The sequence below is a fragment of the Synchiropus splendidus genome, chromosome 15 (assembly GCF_027744825.2).
Source record: "Synchiropus splendidus isolate RoL2022-P1 chromosome 15, RoL_Sspl_1.0, whole genome shotgun sequence".
Classification (NCBI taxonomy): Eukaryota; Metazoa; Chordata; class Actinopteri; order Syngnathiformes; family Callionymidae; genus Synchiropus; species Synchiropus splendidus.
This window is the reverse complement of record NC_071348.1, coordinates 3,570,398-3,594,233: the sequence shown is the minus strand read 5'-3', so window position 1 is coordinate 3,594,233 and position 23,836 is coordinate 3,570,398. Positions and strand designations below refer to the sequence as shown.

The 23,836-nt window shown below is 44.5% G+C and overlaps 2 protein-coding genes across 9 annotated transcripts in view; one reads left to right on the top strand and one right to left on the bottom strand.

The window, feature by feature from the left end:
- Positions 1–19,780, top strand: part of aplp1 (amyloid beta (A4) precursor-like protein 1) — a 28,300-nt gene extending 8,520 nt beyond the window's left edge. Inside the window, exons 2-17 of one of the 2 annotated variants that reach the window (XM_053887329.1) lie at positions 10,247–10,420; positions 11,570–11,699; positions 12,166–12,278; positions 13,454–13,635; positions 13,706–14,010; positions 14,082–14,209; positions 14,784–14,858; positions 14,935–15,093; positions 15,163–15,291; positions 15,875–15,974; positions 16,049–16,216; positions 16,296–16,316; positions 16,387–16,454; positions 16,528–16,593; positions 16,737–16,880; positions 17,872–19,780. In XM_053887329.1, the coding sequence (XP_053743304.1) occupies positions 10,247–10,420; positions 11,570–11,699; positions 12,166–12,278; positions 13,454–13,635; positions 13,706–14,010; positions 14,082–14,209; positions 14,784–14,858; positions 14,935–15,093; positions 15,163–15,291; positions 15,875–15,974; positions 16,049–16,216; positions 16,296–16,316; positions 16,387–16,454; positions 16,528–16,593; positions 16,737–16,880; positions 17,872–17,973 (2,064 nt within the window). In that variant the 3' untranslated portion in view covers positions 17,974–19,780. The remainder of the gene's footprint in view (positions 1–10,246; positions 10,421–11,569; positions 11,700–12,165; positions 12,279–13,453; positions 13,636–13,705; positions 14,011–14,081; positions 14,210–14,783; positions 14,859–14,934; positions 15,094–15,162; positions 15,292–15,874; positions 15,975–16,048; positions 16,217–16,295; positions 16,317–16,386; positions 16,455–16,527; positions 16,594–16,736; positions 16,881–17,871) is intronic. The other variant, XM_053887330.1, reaches the window with a different exon arrangement.
- st14 (ST14 transmembrane serine protease matriptase) overlaps positions 1–23,836 on the bottom strand; it is a 64,533-nt gene that overhangs the window by 35,010 nt on the left and 5,687 nt on the right. For 6 of the 7 annotated variants that reach the window (XM_053887320.1, XM_053887319.1, XM_053887318.1 and 3 more), the window contains exon 4: positions 10,522–10,679. The gene's annotated coding sequence lies outside the window, so the exon portion shown is untranslated. Of the gene's footprint in view, positions 1–10,521; positions 10,941–23,836 lie in introns of those variants that run through there. The other variant, XM_053887324.1, reaches the window with a different exon arrangement.

The window sequence follows — 23,836 nt, the reverse complement described above, 5'->3', positions numbered from 1 at the left end:
GGTTTCTTATTTAAAGCTCCTCCGATTTCAATCTATGGGCGACCACTTACTGACATTCACCCCCATAAATAACACGCCACGTCTCATCTCATTCAATGCTGTTGGAACATCTCCGCATGTACATGAATATGAAAGACCCTGTTCCATACTGTGACTCCTCTCCACGTATAGAACCTCAAAGCATCGTTTCCATAAGACGCATCTGCTCAACAGCTTCTCTGGGGAGGTGGGATGGTGAGATGAACTTGTCAACCTCAGTCACCCCCACACCCCAGAAACTCTCCCACTGCTGCCGGGAATTAACTCTTTTTTTCAGATGCTATACTTATTTAACCAGTTCAGCTTAGTGTGTGTGTGTGTGTGTGTTGCATTAAGCTTCAGCACCAGTCAGGAGGTATTATCAGACTAATAGCTGTCCATATGCACGTCTGTGCTAATGGAGTCCGCAGCGTGTCAGAGGTCAGTTGTGGCATGAAGCCCTGTTTTCTGTTGCATCAAAGAACCATGCAGCAGCACCATCCAGCCAAAAACCCATGAAATTAAAACTCAGAATTATATTTAGAGAGCACTGGGGTAGCCACCTCTTCTTTTGCCCTATCTTTTTGGGGTTTCAAAAATGCTTGTTTTAATGATGAACAGTTTTTAGAGGGATCATTGGTCGAGTGAATTCCTTGCTCGTAACTATAGAAGGTCATTGATACCAAGAGGCGCATGGACTGATGGACAGGCCAACATGTCTAAATACAATATAAATACATGTTTCAAAAACCTATGTAAATTGTTGTAAACACTTGTGTTGTTGTTTTGAAACTTTATACTTCAATTGTATTTGCTGAAAATGTGGCGTGATTGGTGAGTGTCCTTTGATGTATCCTTTATGAAATGGTCTCGAGCTATTGATGTTTTTGGGTCGCCATGGTCCCGCAGCCGCAGGAACTCACTATACTTGCTATGAATTGTGCTATGAGAACGATGGCGTCATGACTGGTCAACAAAAGAATCTGTCGGCGAGTTGTTGCAGCCTCAGTCTCTATATATGACACGGTCCTGCTAAAGCTAGCCAGTGGACGGCGTGTCTGATGGTGGGTACGTGTTCTGTGACTATAGCATCAAGCCAAAACAGGCAGGGTTTGTTAACATAAAGCACAAAATAACTGGGAAAAATAAGTACATTTATTCAGTCTTTTCTATTTCGTCATTGAGCATTTTGACTGGTCACCATTGACACGCATCTTTGCAGACAATTTTTAGTCATCGGGGAGGAAATATGAGCATTAAAGCCAGCTGGATTAGAACCCACGATCATCTCCTGTGAGGTGCATCTCCACTCTGTTACTGTTTTTGATTCTTTGTCAAAGCGAAAGAGGACGGTGGAGTGGATTCTGTGCAAGACAATCTTCAGTTTAGATCAGCCCACCAAAACATCCTTAAAAAAAACAGGAATAAAGAAAGCTTTGTTCCCGCTTTCAAGCAGGCAGAGCATTTACTTAGAAGAGCAGTGAAAGAGACTTTGTCAAGAAGAGGATCGATTATGACAGTTGTTTAAATAAACATCCTCCGTGAGGTCGTGTGACGGCTCAAGGACACGTGTCGCCGCTTTGGTAGCAAGCAAAATCAAACATCACAGTACTGTCCTGGCAACACAGGGCAAGAGGCAGGGGAAAAGTTATTGATATAAGTATTAATAAAGATATGATGCAATAGAATTTGGAGAGCTAAAAAAATACATGTATAAAATGTTCATTTTATTTATAGGTTCTCAGTTATGTGAATATTTTGACTGAAAACATTTACATATAATTAATGGAAAATATTTTTCCAGTTATTTTGAAGAAAGAAAGTGGGAAAAAAATGAATAATAGAATTTAAATGAGATATTTATCAAATTGAAAGAATCATTTTGAGCTCATGTATGGAGGGCCTATGTGGCCCCGGGTCACCATAGGACACAAAACCATCTGCCCCCCTGGTTTCAAGTCTCAATTCATCACCTGGTCTCATGGGGTTTATGTGTGGGCCTGTCTCTCCTGTGAGGAACACGTCCTCCCCTCAACTGCCAGCCGAGCTCCGATTGACGCGTCAGTCAACGCTAAGCTTATTTCTAAAAGAAAAAAAAACTTGCATGAAGTGTAAAGCGTTTGAGTCCTTCATGCCTCTTTAAATGTATTTAATGTATAACAGCAGATTTAGGGGTTTAAACATTGTGTCACTCTCAATCTCCTCGCTGGAAATCCCTGATTCAGTGGCAATTGTGTTGACATTAGGACGCTGGCGCGGACCTGCCGGCCCCAAATCTGTGCTAAGCCTTTGATTCCTTCAATCCCCAGAGGTAGCTGCGCCGCTCCAAATCACATCTGCAGGCGCACGACTGTGAAGGACGTCCCTTACAAGGGAACGCACTGGTTCCACGGTCGCCACAGTTTCCTGAGATTTTTCTGAGGGTTTGACTCCACAGGATCTGCGGCCCACGGCTCCGAGTGGCCGGCAGAGTGGTATTTTTGGCCTCCTCGGTGGCATCACGGGGATGGATGAGTCAAACTCGCATTTGTTCAGATGTGGGTGGAATCAGAGGCCGTCGTGACGCACCGATCCGTATTAGGGCCAATGAGAAACACTGCCTCTCCGTGGCTGATCTGGATCGCCGACGGAATCCCGGCTCTGAAAGCCAGTTAAGATCCACAGAATGGGGTGGGGAACAACACGTCAGCCAAAATGGCAGAAGCCAACAGGCCAAGCATTAGTAGCTCATGACACCAGCAGTGGGGATGCAGAGCCCAGTGGCCCGGATCATCCAAACATCCCCCTAATAGCTATGAAATGGCAGGAGCTGCCGCAAACTCAGTGTTTGCATGCCTGTATTTTAAGCTACATTTGAAATGAAATCAAACATTTGGGAGTTGGTTTTGGCCTCAGATGGAGATGAACCCTTGTGATTATGGGGCCATCTGCTCCCAGTGAGCTCAGCTGGAGTCCAGGCCGCTGTAATCTGGACTGATGAAGCCTGACTTTAGCGGCGAGCGCCGCATTACTGAGACATACATGTGAACGTTCATGCGAGAGCATGGAGCTGAAGTGTCGAGTGGAGAGTACAGAGGTCAGAGGAGTGTGAAATCAAGAGTGGAGGAAACTTGCAAGAGAGGCATGTGTCCTGTGAAAATGACTGGACTGATTCTGTTCCCACATTCAGTTCAACTCATTCAGTTTGTCTTTTTCAGCTGCACAGACTGCCCCCAGACCGCCAAAACCAAAGTTTAGGCATCAATAACACATCCAATTTGACAGCCCTGGTTTCAACAAAATGTAGCAAATATTGTAAGCATACTTTATGGTGGCGAAAGTAACCACATGAATGCTGCCGAGGCAGGTTCTGACCAGCACTTTCACAGAGAAGGGGGCACCTTGTAGTCAAGTGTGACTGTTCCAGCCATTGGTGAGCTAAGCTAATGTAGCGCGGCGCACGCTCCCTGGCGAGAACATGCGCACACGAGACAAAACAATCCAAGACACCACTTGACCCGGGTCTGCACTGGCTTACCCTTGGCTTCACTGCGCTCTGAAACATGTGCTTCACCGTGCTCAGCCATGAAAGGAAACAAAAGCCGGAAGCAATAAAAGCCACTTTGTCTATAAGTCGTCCCTGAATAGACCATGAAAGACTTCAATTAGTCATTAGCGTTACATGCATGCTAATGACTGTGGACGTGCAGAGCCGACATCCTTCTCTGTCCCATCTGCACCAGAGAGACTGGCAGACTAATGCTACCTTCGCTAGCAGCTACATGCCACACCAGGAAGAGCCCTGATGGAGGCCATGAATAATTCACCAGCAGGACTACAGTGATGGATGCGCCCAAATCTATCTGGCCATTTAGCACTGGCCGTGAGGAGGAGCGGGGGAGAGGGTGCTGGGCCTCCTCGAGCTTCAGGAGGGGGATGTTGAGACAGTTACAGGTGAGGGCTGAGACAAAAGGAAGAGGAGGGAGAGGAGACCATCTGAGGGGAGAGGGCAGCAGGACAGGTCTGGGCCTGTAGAGGGCGACGGAGGTTATCAACACCATGCCATAGTCCATTTCTTTTAATACTGTAAACATCTCAACAGCTCAATGGGACAGCAGGTGGCAGTACTGTTACAGAACGTGCATTTGGAAGTGTATTTTGTTTGTTTTTTTTATAGAAATCTGATGCCAAAACTAGTCCAAGGGTGAGACGTAGCACTTCAGCTATGCTAGCAATTTGTTAAGCTGCAGGTGGTCAGCAGCCTGACAGCCATAGAGCTGGATTACAGCACGAGACAAACACATGGAGAGAACCTAAGGCTAGAGTGGCACTCCGGTTTCCTCCCATTGTCCAAAAACATACGCAGGCGACTTTAAATTGATGGTTGAAAACAGCAGTGGCATCTAAGTTCAGGGTGGTGGCGAGCAGTCGATGTAGTGGACTGTGATGTCACAGGTTCTTGTCAGTCGGTAACATGAAGATGCAGGATCTGCAGCCATCAACAGCAAGGATGGCAACAGCACGTCTGATGACTTGTGATGTGGGAGGAGTTAAAGTGCAGGCATGTGGCCCACACTGACACCACCTACACAGTTCACACCGCACACCTCTAGCTTGCTTGATCATCCAATAACTCGACTAACAATGAAAATAGTCCATTGTTGGTCGACTATAAACTCAGAATTATATTTAGAGAGTGCTGGGGTGGTGCCCACTCTCCTCCAACGGTAGCCACTTTAGCATGCTAAAGCTAAACGGCAGTCCGAGTCCAACATTTTTATATCTGTTTTTGGTTTCAAAAATGCATGTTTTAATGATGAACAGTTTTTAGAGGGATTATTGGTCGAGTAAATTCCTTGCCCATAAATATAGAAGGTCACTGATACCAAGAGGAGCATGGACTGATGGACATGTCTGAATACAATATAAATAAATGTTTTAAAAACCTATGTAAATTGTTGTAAACTTTATACTATACCAAAAATGTGGCGTGATTGGTGAGTGTCCTTTGATGTATCCTCTGTGAAATGGTCTCGAGCTATTGATGTTTTTGGGTCGCCATGGTCCCGTCGCTGCAGACGTGCTATGAATTGTGCTATGAGAACGATGGCGTCATGACTGGTCAACAAATGAATCTGTCGGTGAGTTGTTGCAGCCTCAGTCTCTATATATGACACGGTCCTGCTAAAGCTAGCCAGTGGACGGCGTGTCTGATGGTGGGTACACACCGCACACCCCGAGTTCGCTTCATCATCCGATAACTCGACCAATAATGAAGACAGTCCATTGCTGGTGGACGATCCAAAAAGTGCCAGCCCTGGTTCTATATGAGAAGCAGACAGTCCGCCAGCATCTCCCATGTCTTCAGTTGGAGCATTATAATTCCATCTACTAACCCAATTGCATTCTTTAATGGAAAAGCTCCTGCAACGTAGAGAGCAGCACATAAAGCCTGACAGATGCTGTAATGCAGCCTGCAGGGTCATGTGTGCGTGGCTCGTGTGGGCTCCAGAGGAGGACGTGCAGGATATGGAGCGGCAGCGCTGAAGATGCCGTGCCTGGCCTGGCGCCGTAATGCTCACTCTGGCAGTAATATGCTAAAGGTGACGAATGATCCTGGGCACTTCCTTCGGCCCCCGCCTCCTGGCTTGCCTGCCAGGACCGGAGATTGCATCATTATGGAGGATGAAGTCATCCTGCAACAGAGGGGAGGAACAGGTGCTGAAAATTTAATCAGAAGAGGGTGAACGATGGCGGGGAAGAGTGTAAACGCTTAGCTCGGGAGCATCTCAGGCTTTAGCGGCTCCGTTTCTCACATTTGAGTCTTTCAGGTAACAGAAGCTGCTGTTCCGTGGCTATCATTAGGGTTGCACTTGATGTGCCGTGACGTCGGGAACACTTTGTTTCCCGGTGACGTGCCGCGTCTCCGCAGCGGAGGCTATGTAAAATTAAGTGGCTGCAAACAGTGAGCAGCGCAAGAGAAAGCATGAAGAGAACAAAGTGCTCCACGGAAGATGAAGCGGAGGCAGAACACCAAGTGATGCCTCAGCTTTATATCACCTGTCTGCCGGACGGATGCGGCATGTCGCGAACAGCCTCACTCAGCACTAAAACATGATGTGTTGGACTCGGACTGGTCGAGCCGCCCCACCAATCTCTTCCCCTCGAATGGCTGCCGAGCGTTCGGCAGGAAGATGCACACTCCCTTCAGTATTTCATCAGCGAGACATGAAAAGCTGCGGCGCAGCTGCTCCATCACCAGAGAAGCGCGATTGATCGTGAAGCAACACTGTGCAGCCAATTTGATCACTCATTTACATTTAGACTGCCAGCACGTCAGACGGATTTGGGAATTTCTTCGGCGTCGGAATGCGGCACGACGTGATTCATCGAGGCTTTTTAAAGCTCAAGGACAAACACCTTTCCACTACAATCGATGTAAAAGGAGCGAGCGTTTGAATCCATGTCAGTTGTCGACTCATAGAAACTAAAAACCTGTTATTTCTGATGGAGTCTCAAGCAAACCTCTGCTCTCTCATGAAGCCAGATATAATTCCTCATATCATGTCGTATCAATTCTCACAGACGCACCAATACATGCCGAAACACCACAGTATTTAGGAGCTGTTGAAGATTTACTCATTTTAAAAGACGCAGATGTTATGACACTTCCCTTCTTTTCAATTAAAAGACCTTTGAAAAAAATCTACTTTTAGCCAATGATGGCCAAAAACTTTAACCCAGACATATGAGCCTGTTACAGGTCAGATACAAATATGAAATGATATGAAGAAAAATTAAGCTTTTAAATATTATGAATTATCCGGATTATTTTTTGTAAGTCACTGTAATTGAATTGTAAAATGATTTTCCTTTCTTGTCTCGTATCTAATAATTTTAAATGAAATTGCAGTCACGTCTCTCCAACCTAAATCTTGTAACAAATTTCATCTTTTATTTAAAAATATTCTGCTATTTGAACATGTGAATTTATTGGTTTGTTTTTCCTAACATAATGGAAAACGTTTATTTTTTCCCTGACTCTACTAGTGTCCAAGTAATAACAGAGTAATAAACACTGGACTTCACAGTTGGGAAGAGTTTCCCGCTCTAAACGAATTGGATACTTGACTACTCAGATGCAGATAAACAAATGGAATGAAACTCAACGTCCCTATTACGAGAAGCTTCCCCACACCCGCGTATTCCCGGGAAACCGACTTTGATCTGGGAGCCCACAGTCAAGCACAGTCTTGTTTGCTGTCTCCTGGAGCCGCTGAAACTAAACACAGCTTCATTTACATAAAACAACAGCGCTCGGTGACACAAACCCAGCAACACACAAATCTCACGCTCATGTCTCTCCAGGAAATTTTGGGCAGGAACCAGCAACACTCTCTGACTTCACTCTGAAGACGCTATTATGGTGTGGCCTGCAGGTGGAGTGGTTTCACTCCAAAGTGGGTCACAGACCAGCAGGGGGTGTTCATCTTCCGCTAGAGGGAGGACGGAGTGAGGAGCACGTTTTCTAACAGTATTCAGAGTTATCGCGAGGAGGATCTGCTCCCAGATCAGGCAGCAGATTGGGCCGCCGTGGGGGTCAGGGCTTCTGGCTTCTGATAGACTCCTATTGATCGGAAGGAGCGCGCTGATACAGTTGCAGTCGCTCAGCATTGATTTCCTGCGAGTGCAGTAGTGGAGAGCAGGCAGAATCGGAGAGCCGGGCCGACAGGAGCTGCCAGGTTATCGTCTCCAATATCCGGAAGTGTGTTTTTTCTCCTCCGTGGCTCTGACCTTCCCAGAGTGGAAGACAGATATTCGCCTCGACGTGAGCTCAGCAGCTTCCCTGGACCGTTTCAGCGGCTTCAGCACAGCTTCTCCTCATCCAGAAGCCACTTAGCTAATGAACCGACCGGCACTTTTCAACCTACACTTCTGCGGTTGTGAAGGCAGAGACATCTTCAGCATGTCAGTGTCGCATCATCTCACTTATGGTACAAACACGTTAAACAGCGACTGGGAGGAGAGCGGTCCTCGCACCACATACACCTCATCACACCTGAGACGTGCCTATTGTAGGAGTAGGCAGTTCTTTTACTGTAAAGGTCAGAGTCCTCTGCTTCCTCTGAATCCCAGGCTGGTGATGAGCCGCTTCTCTGGCAGCACAGATGTTACTGTTAAAGGTCCAAGGGAACCGGACATGTGTCGTGACTGGAACTTTGGCAGCCATGCTTGTTTTCAACAAAGCCTGGGAGAGATTGTTGTTTTGCAACCTTGGCAAACTCAACCGTTTCGGATGAACTGCCACCAAGAAAGATACTTGTGTTGGTTTGAACCTTGCTAGGTGGAGCTGACAGGCTAACCAGGTAACTAGTCTCTCACAAGGCACATGAAGTTTTCAGACTGTGGGAGGAAACCCGAGTGCCGAGAGGAAACCCACACAAACAGAGTGGTTTACTCAGGTTTGCTCGAGCTGGAATATAACAGACAAACTTCCTGATGTGAAGCTGCAGCACTGACCGACCAAGCATTCAAGAACAACTAGTCCATCCAAACAAGAGAACAATGGATCCATGTAGCAGCCATTAGACTGGTCTGGATATCAAGAGAAGAGAGTTAGGACTCGAGGAAAAACTCGGAAATTCTATTGCCTTTGTGATAACTGCATTGCACACGATGACTTGAGCGCATACGGAAAGCAAAAGATCATTGTCAGCAAACTAATAAATTACATGGAACCACATGTGTCAAACTCAGTGTCAATTCGTAAAGACATACCAAAGACATTAAAGATACATAACAAACAAATGACACAAGACAAATAAATAGATTGCCATAATAAGTAAACATACTGTATTTCAAGATGAAATAAATAAATGAACTATATGTAGTTATAAGTAACTAGATAATACAAAGATAATAATTAAGTGTATAAATACATAATAAATAAACAAATGATTGACCAACAACAATGGACAGTCAGTCCCAAATAGGCAAGGTTCGTGTTCCCCGAGCTGCAGCGTCAACACGATAACCTGCACAAACCTTTTGCCACAGATGACAATGGGGAAGGCAATATTCTCACGAGCCCCGCAGCAGATTGTGAGGAGACATCCACTGCCCCAAAAATGATTTAGCAACCATAATCTTGCTGCGATATTGTTCCACGGTGGACAGAGATTTTTTTGTTTGCCTGCAGGCAACTTGAAATGATTTAGTAAAATTGCAGTTGTGTGAAACACGAGCCACAATATCAGCAGAAAGACTTTGTAAAGGATCTGCTGAGCGGTGCTGAAGCCCACGACTTGCAGGAAATGTATTTATTGTACAGCAGCCGACCGGGCGTTTTTATATGTATTTTTCTCCAAATGAATTTTAATCAGGACTTCAAACGGGGAGGGCTACAGTCGGAGAAACGCAGCGACAGCTTTGATCAGGCATCACTGGTGTTCTTCTTCGCTGTGCTCTGCTCTCTTCGGGCGACTTTCTTCGCTGACATCAGTCTGTCTCTGTCTGTCGGTGCAGATGAGAGATCTGCTGTAAAACTGGCCTTTTCTATTGATTTCGCTGGAATGTAAACACAATCTTGTTCAGCGTCTCCAACATGTGCTTGATGAAGCATCTTTTTTTTGGTGTTGTTCGCCAGTGGTCCTTCTGCTCCTCCCCCCCTCACCATCGCTGCGATTCCTCACGGGCTTTGTTTGTGTCTGTGCTGGGCGTTAATGTAGTGGAGTGGCTCCTCGGTCAATGAGCTGGTATTAACACCTGACTCCCAGCCCGCGCTGCCGTTTGTTGCTCCGTGCTGGCTCCCTCGGGCCCTCGCCGGGCCCCGGCAACATATCCCACAATCAATAACAACATCCAAGCAGGCTGAAGACGAGAGGTGGGGGCTGGGATGGGACCAAAGTCTCTTCTATAATTTTCCTTTTCAGAAGAACAAGAAGTAATAAAAGCATCTTTTTATTGTGGAATTCTCTCTGTGGTGTGCCAATATACTGTGAACCGGATCCCACTGTGTATTACTTATTTCCTTTGGTGTTAAAGCTTTTATTATTGAATAATTCACTCCTCATGAATCCTTTTGTGTAAACTTCCAATGATGAGCGAAGACTAAGTCACGCATTAAATAGAGCTATGCAGAATGACAAAGGAGTCAGGACGAGTTTTGTTGTGAACTGTTGCAGTGCATTACAGAGCGTCCCAGCAGCCTTAAGCGTGCCTTCTCTTCACCTGCCCTTCATCTCCACAGGCTCTGGTGGACGTCAACGGCCCCGCCCCTCAGGTGGCAGAGCCGCAGATCGCCATGTTCTGTGGCCGTCACCTCCTGCACATGAACCCCAGGACGGGCCAGTGGGAGCCGGACCCTCAGGGCCGCAAGGACTGCTTCAAAGAGCCCAGTGAAATCCTGTCCTACTGTCAGGAGGTACGGCCTTGCAGCCACCCAGCTGCTCATCTGACATGAACATCAACGCTCTGCACTGTTTGAACCACTCCGTTGTGACTGTAGAAGATAAGGAAACTTACCATCTTCTCCTGATTGTCTCTCTCTGACTGCAGTCCTGTTAGTCTATATATGTCATGATATATAGAAAAGTGGTGTTGGTCTGTTGATCTCTGACGTCCTCCTACTGTCCTTCTCCTGATAGCTGAGGTGAATGTCCATTCGTGGCGAGCAAGGAAACCTACAAGGGACCACAGATTAGATCATTATGCCCAGCCTTACTGCCCTCCGTCTACTAGAGCCATATTGTTGAACACCTTTTTAAGCAAGAAACAGATGGCAGTAGGTTCAGTGAGACAGCAGGTGGCAGTAGAGTTCGGGAACTCGCTCTGCCATGAGTAGAAAGCCCTCTTAAACCAGTTTGACCATAATCTTAAATTAAACATCATGAGTGCTTGAAACTTACTGACAAATAATATTTTTATTTTTTAAATATATAATGATCATTGTCAAATTTTGGAATGTATTGTGAGCAAGTTTAATGAAAATACAAATATTAAACATAAATAAATGTTGCGAGCTCTTAACTTGCAAGCCAATAAAAGTCTGATAAATATGTATACAAAATACATATTTGAAAAATGAGTATTTAATGAGAATAAAAAAGTAAAAATTGTTTAAATTATAAATTATAAAAAAACAATGACAATCATCGAAAGTAAAAAAAGCATTGAATTTTGTCTTATCTAACTCATCAGGATATATATGAATGAGTTGTTGTCACAACAATATTAATAATTGTAATCCTTGCATTTAAAAGTGGTGAAAAAAGTGTTGGAAAACAATTTAAAAAGCAGACGTGGAATGACTAGTTTGCATGTCGACCTCGTGTCTCTACTTATTAGTCAAGAACAATTCAAAAACCGTGTCATTATTAGTTAACAAGCGAAGCCTGCCCTGCATGATATGGTTCAAAAGCTGGTGTGATGCATGGATCTCTTCCTTGTTGGCCCACTGACCGCTCTCCTCCTGTTTGCTTCCCTCATCCTCCAACGTCCCTCCCTGCATCCTCCCCTCTGCCCACGTGTCTTCTCCAAATCCTGGTCACCTCCGCATGCTCTGTGCGTCCAGATGTACCCAGCTCTCCAAATCTCTCACGTGGAGGAGGCCAAGAGCCCCGTCACCATCCCGTACTGGTGCAAGAAGGGTTGGGGTCACTGTCAGAACCGCCCGCCCATCGTGGTCCCGTACCGCTGCCTGGGTGAGTACATCAGCTGTTGCCTTCCAGAATAGCGGACTCAATAAAGGCCGTGTCCAAAATGAACCCACAAGCCACCGAAACCATGAATAAGGTTGCTGAGTGTTTTAGCAGTTAGAACACACGTGAGTCACGGTGACTCATCATCTTTGTCTTTCTTGGCAGCAGGACCAGCACACCGTGAAGTAAAAGCACAAGTGTTGCTGCCATTATGAGCAAATGAAACACTTCTTTATCAGTCTACAGCGAGAAACACAGGCGTCTTTGGAAAGACATTTTACATTACATTACATTACTGACCTTTTCAGAGCAGCTGCACGAACGCAATTATGATTCTTGTCATTGGCTTGTTTAATTTAGCACGGCTTTTGTTCCAGCCTGGATTTCAGCTGGTTGTTGTTTTTGATTTCAAAGGCTGAGCTTCTACCTTTGTCTCCTCACGCTGCTGTGTTTTATTTGCCTGTGGCAGAAGGTGAATACGTGAGCGAGGCTCTGCTGGTGCCGGATCGCTGCCGGTTCCTCCACCAGGAGCAGATGGACGCGTGTGAGAGCTACGTGTACTGGCACAACATCGCCAAAGAGGTGAGAGGAGGAAGAGCAGGTGAAAGAGTGCAGTGAGAGGCAGGTGCAGCCAGTGAAAGCTGCCTCGGAGAAGAATCTTTGAATTTCTGTCTGTTTTCATCATAAAAACAAATTCAGAATATAATAATGTATTCCATTCTACTCATCATACATACTGAAGTATAATGTCTTTCCACCTTTTTTGAAGTATTATAACAAACAAAAGCAGAATTATAACCAAGTTTTTAATTTAGAAAAATAATTTGGGGCATTATAAATCTTATCAAGATTATTACTATGGAAACTATGAAGCAATTTAAATATGAAAGATCAGCTGTCTGTAATTATATTTCCAAGAGATTACATTTAGGCATTTTTTATTTTATTTTCATTTGATGCAAAAAATATTTAGAAAAGGCTTTTTTTAAAGAATAATTACTGTGGGGTGAAATAAATATTTATAGCAGCGAACATATAAAAGGTTCGCTGAGGACAGCATTATTTATACAGACAAATAATGTTTCTAAATGTGGAAATAATTATTGAAAATTATGATGAACATAAATAAATGTTAAAATGTTGAGCAGGTACAACAATATACAAATAGTAATCATAAATAAATGTGGTCACATATTATTTGAACTCACCAAAAAATGTATAATAAAATGTATCCAAATATACATTTAAAAAAATAATAAATATGTATGTAAGTTTTAAGTAGTTTAAATGAATAAAGAATAATAAAAGTTAACCTAATTGCTTATTATTATTGCTTTTATTTCTAAATTAAAATATATACAGTATTTTTAAACAACAACCACAGTGGGCTGAGACAAATACAAAACTGTTTCAAAGAAGATGCAACTGTTGCAGTGCATTATGGGAATTGTAGTACTCGTAACGGATGGTCAAACAAATCAGGATGTTGAGAGGAGGAAAGTTATGAATGGTTTCTCTGCAAAGCTCAAAAAGCTGGTCGAGATTTGAGGCTCTTTAAGTTAAAAAGGAAAAAAGAAAAAAAGAGAAATGTTATTTGTTCGTAAGTCTTTAAGTGATTTAAGCTGATACATTTAAGAGTGAGTCTTATTAGCTGAGGTTCTCGAGTCTTGCACAGACACTATTGGATACGCCTCAATACTAAAGTGGTGAATGCTATAAGCTCATGTGAGGTCCTCACAGGCCCTCTGTCCCGTCAGGCATGCACCGCGGACAGTCTGGAGCTGCACAGTTACGGCATGCTGCTGCCGTGTGGAGACGACTTCAGGGGAGTGGAGTACGTGTGCTGTCCAGGCCGAGGGACCTCCAGCGCTAAAGTAGAGGTTGAAGACGTGGGCGTGAACTCGATGACATCCCAGACAAGCGGAGCCCTGAAATCTGCGTAAGACTTCCTCTCAGCGAGAGGCTCGGAGGTGAAGACGGCTCATCGATGATGATTTGTTCTCGCGCAGTGTCAAAATGGCCACCCCGACTCCAAGCCCCTCCCCTGACACCGATGTAGACGAGGCCGATATGGAAGAGGAAGACGACGAGGTGGTGGAAGAAGAGGAAGAGGAGGAAGAGGAGGAGGACGAGGTTGAAGAGGGCGAGGTTGATGAAGTAGACGATGAAGAGGAGGAGGAGCCTGTCGCTATGAAGGACCCAGAGGAGTACGAGTACGCCATTGACTCCGATCCCTACCAGACTTCCGACTACACCGACTCCTTCTACTACGGCAAGAGCCACAAACCCACCGCCTCCACTCCTCTGTCCAAGGGTGAGAGTCTGCCAGAAATCCTTCACTTCCATTCAACAGACTCTGATTCTGATCTGTCCCTCCACGTCCAGTGACAAACGCGCGCCCTACCGACGTTGTGGACGTGTATTTCGAGAAGCCGGTCGAGGAAACTGAGCACGCCAACTTCCTGCGTGCCAAAATCGACCTGGAGGACCGGAGAATGAAGCGCATCAATGAGGTGACTTGTGACTTCTGACGCTGAGAGCTGGCTGACTAGAGAACTAAAAAAACAAAACGCTTTGATGTAAGAAGGAAAGGTTAGCTCTGAGATGAAACTCAGTCGAGAGGTATGTCGGCAGCACACACGGCCTCAAAGCAGAGGCACCGTTACATGCGATAAGTCGCTCAGATTATATGGCGGCAAAATAGCGTTCACTGACATTCACGACTCACCGACACCATCTAGCAAATCACTGCGCCACTAACTTTAGACCCGCCCCCCAGCAGATTGACCTATTTTGTCGCATGACTTGACACCATTGCTGTGGTCGCTGACTCTGCTGCAGTCATTATTTTCTTTGTCATAAATAAACTCTAAAGAAGATAAGTAAAATGAAATTGTTGCCATAAAATGGCCAACCAAGGGCTTCGGCCCTGTGGTTAAGAATCACTGCTTTAAAAAAAAAAATATCTTTAACAAAGAGTGCATAAGTGGCAGGAGTCTTGTTGCGATGTCCTCCTTCACTTGCTGACTTGGTCCTCCCATAACTCCATCGTCCTTCCTAACCCAAAGACCTGCTTGTCTTTGACAGATCATGAAGGAATGGGCTGAAGCCGACAACCAGTCAAAGAACCTTCCAAAAATGGAACGCATGTCCATCAACGAGGTAAGCTGCTCTCACCTGGGAATAAAGTTCGGACAATAAAGACAAGGGGACTCAAATCTGAATCGCTCCTCCGTAGCACTTCCAGTCTGTGTTGCAGACGCTGGAGGAGCAGGTGGCCCGTGAAAGGCAGAGGCTGGTGGAGGTTCACCTGGCCAGGGTGGAGGCCATACTCAGCAACAACCGCCGGATGGCCCTGGAGAACTACCTGACAGCCGTGCAGTCGGACCCTCCTCAGGTGAGAGGGACGTGGCCGGGGGACGGGAGACGCAGAGGGTTGACACATCTTCTGCTTGCACGTCACCAGCCGGAGCGCGTGCTGCAGGCTCTCAAGCGCTACATGGCGGCGGAGCAGAGGGACCGCAGACACACTCTCAGGCACTACCAACACATCGTGGCAGTCGACCCGCAGAAAGCTGAGATGATGAAATTCCAGGTTTGTCTCCATTTTTAGGAGTAAGTCGACGATTAAAACTGAAAAGTGGAAGGCAACTACAGCGACGACGCCATTGAGAAATGACAAAGATAAATATGAACATGTGAAAGACACAACGCAGATCTTAGCTTAATGTGTTGCTTCATGTTGTCAGATACATTGAAATGTCAACACAAAACATGGCAGTGACTTTTCGACCACGATGCCCTCTAGTGGCAGGGAGACCTTTGGAAGATTTCATATCATGGGCTGTTAGTTTTATGGTTCAGGTTGTTTGGCGATTCTTTTCTTTGAATGGTATTAACCAAGTGACTCAATTGGAGGATTCAATATGGAGCCATTTTTTTAACCTTAAAAAACTGCCTCTGTCTTGTTGACTTTCTGAATGCATGAAACAGAAAGTTTGGCGTTTATGAGCGACGAGTGTTGATTAAACTGGAGTTTAAATTAAGATCAAAGAAGGCTTAGATGCCTTCGCTTCAAAGACCTTCAGTCTCAATTCCAGTTTCCTTGCGCGGCTTCATCGCCTCTCCACATGAGGTTGTGTGAGTGTCGCAGCAGTCACGATGTGAGTTTCCTGCAGGTGTACACACACCTTCATGTGATCGAGGAGAGGATGAATCAGAGCCTCGCGCTTCTCTACAAAGATCCCAACTTGGCGGAGGAGCTGCACAGCAAGATCCGTAAGCACAAGTCTGACCGGGCACCAAGTCTCAGGCTGCAAAGATGTGAAGCGCCTCCGCCTTTTCTCTCGTAGAAGAGCTGGTGAAGGCTGAGCGAGGAGACATCAGCGAGCTGATGACCACCTCCTTCTCTGAGACACGCACCACTGAGGAGCTCCTGCCAGCCGAGAGCGAGGAGGAGAAGGACGATGAGGAGGAGGAAGAAAGAGTCTTCCAGAACAGACCGTATCCTCCCCGTGTTGGTGCGTATCTCTCAACACAAATGCACAAAGCAAATCTCTTAATCGGCAGTAAATATTGCCCCGTCCTTCTCCCCCACAGACGTGCAGTCTAACAAGAAAGGTGAGGTTTCTTCTGATCATCTGTAGATGCATGTGATCTGTTGTTCATGGCCACGATGCTTGTATTTTAGCGTCTGTAGTCGATGAGTACGACTACACCACTTCAGAGAGAGGCCCCACCTACGAATATGAGGAAAAGGTTTGGTCACGTTTGACAGAGAAACATCATAAAAACACCACTGTAAAGTGTATATTTCTCTTCCTCCCTTTAGATCAATGCCTCTGCAGAGCTCAAGCAAGTCGTCTACAAGCCAGCGGAGATTGAAAGAGATGAGCTGGTAGGAGAAGAGTAAATAAAAGAGGTGTAAACTGAGGACCAAAATGTAGTCATGATGAGAGCGTGTTTTACGTGTTTGCGTGCAGCCATGAATCTTAGAGAAGAAAGAACAAATGAGTCACGTTCTTCTCGTTTTGTGCACAGCAACCTGACGCTTTAGAGACGTTTAACCGCGGCGCCATGGTGGGACTGCTGGTGGTGGCTGTTGCCATCGCCATGGTGATGGTGATTAGTCTGCTCTTGGTGCGCAGAAAGCCATACGGAACAATCAGCCATGGGATCGTGGAGGTACGGTCGCTGACGCATTGGGCCAAAAACACCAAAGACACACAGTGACAAAATGAGGCTTCAATATACAATCAATCTTTTAGCTTTTGTCATTCACAACTGGTTTGTTGAAAATAATCGTATACAGTTATTATCCGGCGGTTAAATGTTAATCAGCTTATTTTTATTATTGTTTTTCATCCTCTTGTCGAACAGAAACATCAGCTTCTGGAACGAGGAACGAAATCTTTTAATTGCAATATGAAAAGTCGCCACTAGATGTCAGGAGACTGAAACAATAGGGAGGGGAAGAGCTGCAGTCGCTCAAGAACTTAGGAAAGACAAACCTTGACACCCTTCCTTTTGACATCAAAAGAGAAACTAACGTTTCTCCGGTATTCGCTGTGCAATATTGGCGCATATTCGTGAGTTAAAGATTTGATAATGTCGACTCAAATAAAAGGCAATTCACCTGTGAAACATATGGGTTACCATTCAAATAAATCTAATTCGTTTAGCAGATGTTGAATGTAATAATAATAATAAGAAGAAGAGTTTATCTTATATTACAGATCAAGCTTTTAAGTTTGCCTCATATAATGACAATTCAATAGACGTTTACACTGGACTGTATTGAAAACAGCCACATCTTACTGGATCAGAATTTGACGACACAACCAAAGCTTCCTTTTGACCTACATATGACTCAGCTAGAGCCACAACTTCATGCCTTCAAGTCTCAACAACAAATTTGGTCATATTTTGCACAGAAAGGGAAAATAAAATATATAGGTGCACTGTGTTAAAAAAATAAGTGTCAAAAGTCAATCGCAACTAAATAGTCAATAAACTAAATAGAACTAGACCATTCATACTGTCACATAAAAATAACTAAATAATAGTTCTTAAAGGATGATAAAATGAGTCATACATCATATTCCATGCTCAATATAGCAGCATATGGTGGTGTTATTTTGTCATTAGTGTGTAATAACCTCTGTGTGTCCCGCAGCAGGTCGACCCCATGCTGACGCCTGAAGAACGACAGCTCAACAAAATGCAGAACCACGGCTACGAAAACCCCACGTACAAATTCTTCGAGCAGATGAACTGAGCTAAGTGACGCCCAAAACTAGGCCGCCGGTTTTCTTCCTCTTCTGCGTCACGACTCTTGTGATCGATCATTTATGAAGTCCACCCCCCCAAACCCACTGTAAATGACCAACAAGAAATTTAAGCAACACGAGCAACGAACCATGACGCCAAGTCACTAAATATGTTGTAGGTAGAAGCTAAAGGACTCCAGCTCCATCTTCCTGAACATAAACCCAGCGGCATGACCAACCGAACCCTCTTAAAAAGTGGAAAGGCGCTTTGTAGTACTTCATTTCCGCAGTTATAATTGTACCACAGTTCTAAATATAAATGGTGTCTGTGTACCGAATCTGATGAGCGAGTAGATATGCTTTAATCACACTTGTGCTGGCGATACAGAAAAACAATCGGCGAAAGTATCCCAAAAATATCCTTTAGATATGTTCCTTTTCATTTATACAGCTACCAAAATAACTGTAAATCAGTATAAAAAGTGGGAAGCATGACATTTGGTGTATGAAACTGCTGTATTTATTTGTGTTGTCATGGCTTCCTTTCAAGTGTCACCGTTCCCCTAAAGGACACTGTAAATAACTCAAGAGGTACATACTTCTAGATGTAGACATTTCTATGATTGATTTGCATCAGTGTACTGGAATAACACGTTAAAAAAAAACAAAAAAAAACAACGTTGTGCTGTAACGAGAGGGAGATACATTTTCCTAACATGGCTGATTGAAAACGGACTGTTGTAAAAACCAGCACAAGACAACGACACAGTAACTTCTTTCTGAATGTATTTAAAGGTAGACGTTGAGATTACTTTCTTTTGGGTGGCACATTGTTTCCCTTGTAGCCTGATAGGAGTAGTGAACCCGCCCGACAGAGGGGGCGTGTCCAAACCCAAAACACAGTTGTAAAACATCCTGTCGTAGACTGAACAATACTGAATGTGGGTATTTAATAGTTGCTGTTTTTGAGTTGTCACTGAATGACTCACTGTAGTTTGTCATCTCTTTGATCAGCATAGTTCCCCGAGTAGGTAAGAGAGCGGAGGGGTTGTCCCGTTGAGCTCATTCGAGTCGACAAAAGAGGGTCACACATGTTGCTTTTTAAGAATCAATCATGCCTTTTTTTTTTTCATCCAACGCTCCAATATCAGCACTATTATTGAACTAAGATCAGAAAGTCGTTGTTTATAATTTGTACAGCTACGTAGGTGAATGAAGATGTATGTTCACTGTTTAATCTGAAAACCATAGATGAGAAAAACGCTTGCCTGTGTTCTCCCAAAAACCACCGACGGTTTCCTACCAGCATTTAGCAGACGTAGAGAGGTTGTGTACCGTAGATACTCACATTTGTACGTTCGTCCTCTGTTGAACTGAATTCTTTGTTGGTCTCTCCTCAAGCCTGATAAAATATATACGACGTTTTTAAGATTTTAATTGCTGCATTATTGCCTTTTACAATGCTGTGTTCTGGATGTAATGATTCTGTATTTTTTATTCATATGTAATAATCTGTTGGATGGAGGGTCATGCGTTTCACACTGGATATAAGAAGTGAGTAACCTGTGGCGCGAAATGTCTCGAGGCAGAATTGGTCAAGCATCAAGCACAAGTAGAATCACACCCTTCATGTACAGGTGGCTAAATTTAGCGTCGTGTCACAGAGAGCTCTTCTTTATTTTCTTTGACCAAAGACGTGCTCCGAAAATTATTCAGATTTGGCAAATTGTTCTCTGTTGTGTAAATGTGTTTGCAAGCGATTTGAGCAGAAACTGGTCCACCGATTAAGATGTGTAATAAAAATGAGTGACCCATTACAGGTGTGTCTGGTCTGCTTCCATGGGAGATACTGGGCGGAGTCTAGTACAGTAAAACTGAGTGAGCGATGAGAGCTTACAGGATAGTACAGTAGTAGTAGTAGGACAGTAGTAGTGAACTTTAGACAGGTTCGACACTTCTGCTTGTCGTGGATGCGCCAGTAAATACATTTGATTCTGATTCTGATTCAGAGAAACTATGAGCCGATCGCCATGGCGGTTACCTTCAATAAAGCTGGTGACCCCTTCAGGTGAAGTCTCCATCACTGACCACCAAAGTCGGAGTCCGTTGTTAACACCATGATGGTTGTATGATCATCGTTTGTCTGCCTTCTGCAAGCAAAGCCACTTGGATTTTTTTCTATTCCATCTAGATTCAGGAAGGTTAAACTTAGTGCTGGTTAAACCTAAACCCCTGTGACCTCAGTTAGGGTCCCAGCTAGGGTCCCTCTTTTTTGCCGTGAGCCAACACAATTCTTGCATCACGAAGTTGTGTCCTCATCCTTCTTTAGTTGAGCACGTCTTTGTCCTTTTAACCTCATCTACATGGGCTACCTTTGTGACCTTCAGCTGGACCTCAACCCTCTCGACTCGTCTCAAACATTTGACTCTTTATATCAGCCATAAAAGTGAAAATAAATCACTTGAAAGCCGCTAGATTAGCTCCAGTTCTGAGCTGGTTCTGGTTTCACCTGAAGAGTCTCGAAGTACAAGCATCAGGAGTGTTAGCTCCATGAGATGTTATCATCTGGCTGAAGTCTGTTTCATGTGGAAGAGAAGCGTACGATTTCCAGCTAATGATCAGATGCTCAGAAGACTGTGGAGAAGCCCGGAATACCAAGCAGGGAAACTAGGGTTGCACTGATGAACAGTAGACACCTGGATCGACTACAAATGGAAGGAGGGGAAACTCCCGAGGGAATCGGGATGATGAGTCTGGGCTCGAAGGCAGAGCAGAAAGTGTGGGAAGAATTCCTCCAGCTACGAATGACTCATCCAGCTCCACAGAGCTTTGCCTTGCACCGCAGGTAATGACCTCTCTCTGGGCGATGGATGCAGCGTGCCTCCAACACTTGACTCAGGTGAGTCAACTTCGAGATGCGGCCCTCGAGACATGCGCAGGAAATTGATTCAGGGAAAGGAATTTTATGAAATAAGTGGTTGTGTTCAGAGAAGTGAAACTGATACTATTTTGTTCAAACTGCACTTTTGTGATCCGGTTTGACACCCTTGACTCCGCCCTAAGCTCCAAATCTGCCCCACCAACTCTGGACCACAAGATTAATGAAAATCAAATTCAATAAATGCCAGAAAACCAGATGAACAGCAAAGCTTGGTGATGTCATGACCTACAGAGACCAATGTCCATGACTGTGGCAAGCAAGTGGAGACAATACATCTGGCAAAATTCATCAAAATGAAAGCAGTAAAATGTAATACAACAAAAGCAATGAATGTTTGCGCCTCCTCCGTTTTGACACTTGCCGAGTCCTGTGTTAAAAATAGCCTTCAATACTGCACACCCTTGACTCAAGCTACACCACAGGGAAATATAACAACATGAATTATTCCCAAGACTCTCGGGTGCGTGAGCACTACGATAAACATTCTGGCCAACAGGATTGTTCTGTTCAGTTCCAAACCTTCAGCAACATCACTCAATAAATTCACTACCATCCCACAACTGCCAGTCCCAGCCATGAACAAATAGATGTCAAATGGAAAGCAACAAAGAAAATGAGTACATATTGAGCGAGACAAAAAGCAAGTGTAATCGCAAGCATTACTATTTATGGTGAGTTCAAACATGCGGTTAGAGGGTATTGCTTTGACACAGTTCCCAGACACCAGCAGGACTGTCATTTCCTTCTACCCAAATTTGAGAGAGGCACGATGAGCCCCGGCCCCGGCCTCAGTTCACTCCTTCCACACCGCATTAGTGACTGATACTCACGTAAACTCAGATTAATGTGAAAAACATTGTGGCCGTACAGTGACAGTTTATCACCGCCTGCAGCAGCGATCACTCATCCTGATAGTGTTTCCTCTGAACTTGTCAGCTCGCAAACCCCCACTGCGGTCAGCTAAGACAATTCATATTCAACCGGAGTTTAGTCACACGTTTAATTTGCTTGTTGCTCCGTCCAAGACTTAAAAAAAAAAGAATGAAACCAGCTACAGAGATTAAAATCTTTGGACATTGATTTTTTTAAGTTTCAAAACAAATAAAAAGCTCAAACAAAAGTAGCTATTTTTAGCTGAAAAACCCCCTGATCTCAGACACCTCCATGAGTCAGTGGTGAGGGTCGATGTGTGAAGGTAGGGGATCAAGTCTGGTGAGGGGGGAGTGTAAGTCATGATATTACTGGCAGGAGAAGCCCACCTGACATACTTAAAGAAAACTACTTCTCAAGGAAAAATGGCTGCCAATACATCCATCACAGGAGGAAGATTCTCTTGAACAGGTGACTGCACATATGTCTGGGGAAGTCCACGATCTTGTGTCAAACTCAAGGGCTGGTGGACAAATTTGACCCACCAAGTCATTTTACTAGACCTGCGAGATGACTCACCGTTAAATTCAACGTAGATTGCTGTCCACGTTGACACGATGACCTAACAAGATCGCAGTGCTTCGGTGAAGGTGATCTGAAGCAACTGAAAACACTACTTTGACAGTAAACACAGAAGATTTCACTGAATTTTTCTTCCAAGAACAAAAAAGACAAACTCACGTTGACTCAGATTCTTGTCAAAACAGTGCCAGTGATACATATAAAATACACTCTAATATACATCTTAGAGCAGACCTGGGCAAAGTGCAGCCCGGGGGCCTTATGCGGCCCGATGCCTGTATTTTCGTGGCCCGTTTGACATCAGACTAAAACGAAAACTAACTATAACTTTTTATCTTGAACATCTAGTCCGTCCTTGATCTATATTCAAATTAAGTGCTTAAAAATGAAATAGTTCAATAGGTTTTATGGTATAGGAAATTGAATTGCCCACCTCTGTCTTAGACTGAGTCGAAGATCTTGGGCCATTAATGACAAGCAACATTTTACGAATTTGAACTACAAATCTTCCCAACTACTGCATATACGCAAGCAAAGTGCCCAACATCCGCCTTCATATTGTTTAAACCACAGGTGTCAAACTGAAGGCCCGAGGGCCAAATCTGGTCACCCCAGTAATTTTACGTGGCCTTATATCCAACAAATGGATGCAGAGAGTCGTGAATGGAAGGTTCAGGAAGAGAAACCCGAGTGCCTCTCGAGCTCCTTGAGGTCACCGATGCAGGAGGATATTTTAGTAATTCTGTCATTAACCACACATGAGAAAATAAGACATCACATCCTGTGGAGCCTCTTGTTTCCTGTTAAAGGAGCGACAAATGCAATCCGCCCATGAATCGAAATTTTGAGCTGCCTCCGCCTGTGAATAACAATTTGGCCGGATGAGACCCCAGAGGCACCTCAACTGGCTTCTCTTCATGTGGGGTAGCTCTATTTCGAGTTCCCTACTGACCCCCCTCCTCCTGGATGACTGAAGTACCCATCCATTTTGGAGAAGAATCATCACTCGTGCTGTGCAGAAAGCGAGGTGATACTTGGCCACACACAAATAAAACGGTCTAGGTATACACACATAAAATACATATCTAAGGTATTTACCGTACCAACAAAGAGATGTCCCTTGCCCCCATATTTCTCACGCACCGGATCATCATACATTTAATGCCACAGAGAAAGTTGTGATCGTACAGAACGTAGAATACATGGGAAAAAGGAAAAAGCTGTTACTTTCCTGCCTGAGATCACCGCATGTGTGTGGTTAACACTAGACACACTTGCCATCGACAAAGGTGCCAATGTGTCATGTAGGTCGTCTTTACGCACGCAGGTGGGAGTAGCGCCTTCGTCAAGGATCTTTGATAAATGAACTATGTGCTAATTCAACTTGAATTCGGAAATTTCAGTTATGGAGAAAATGCAATGTAAATCTCACGATACTGTTCCACTGCGCATGTATCCTCTGAAAGCATCTCATTGCA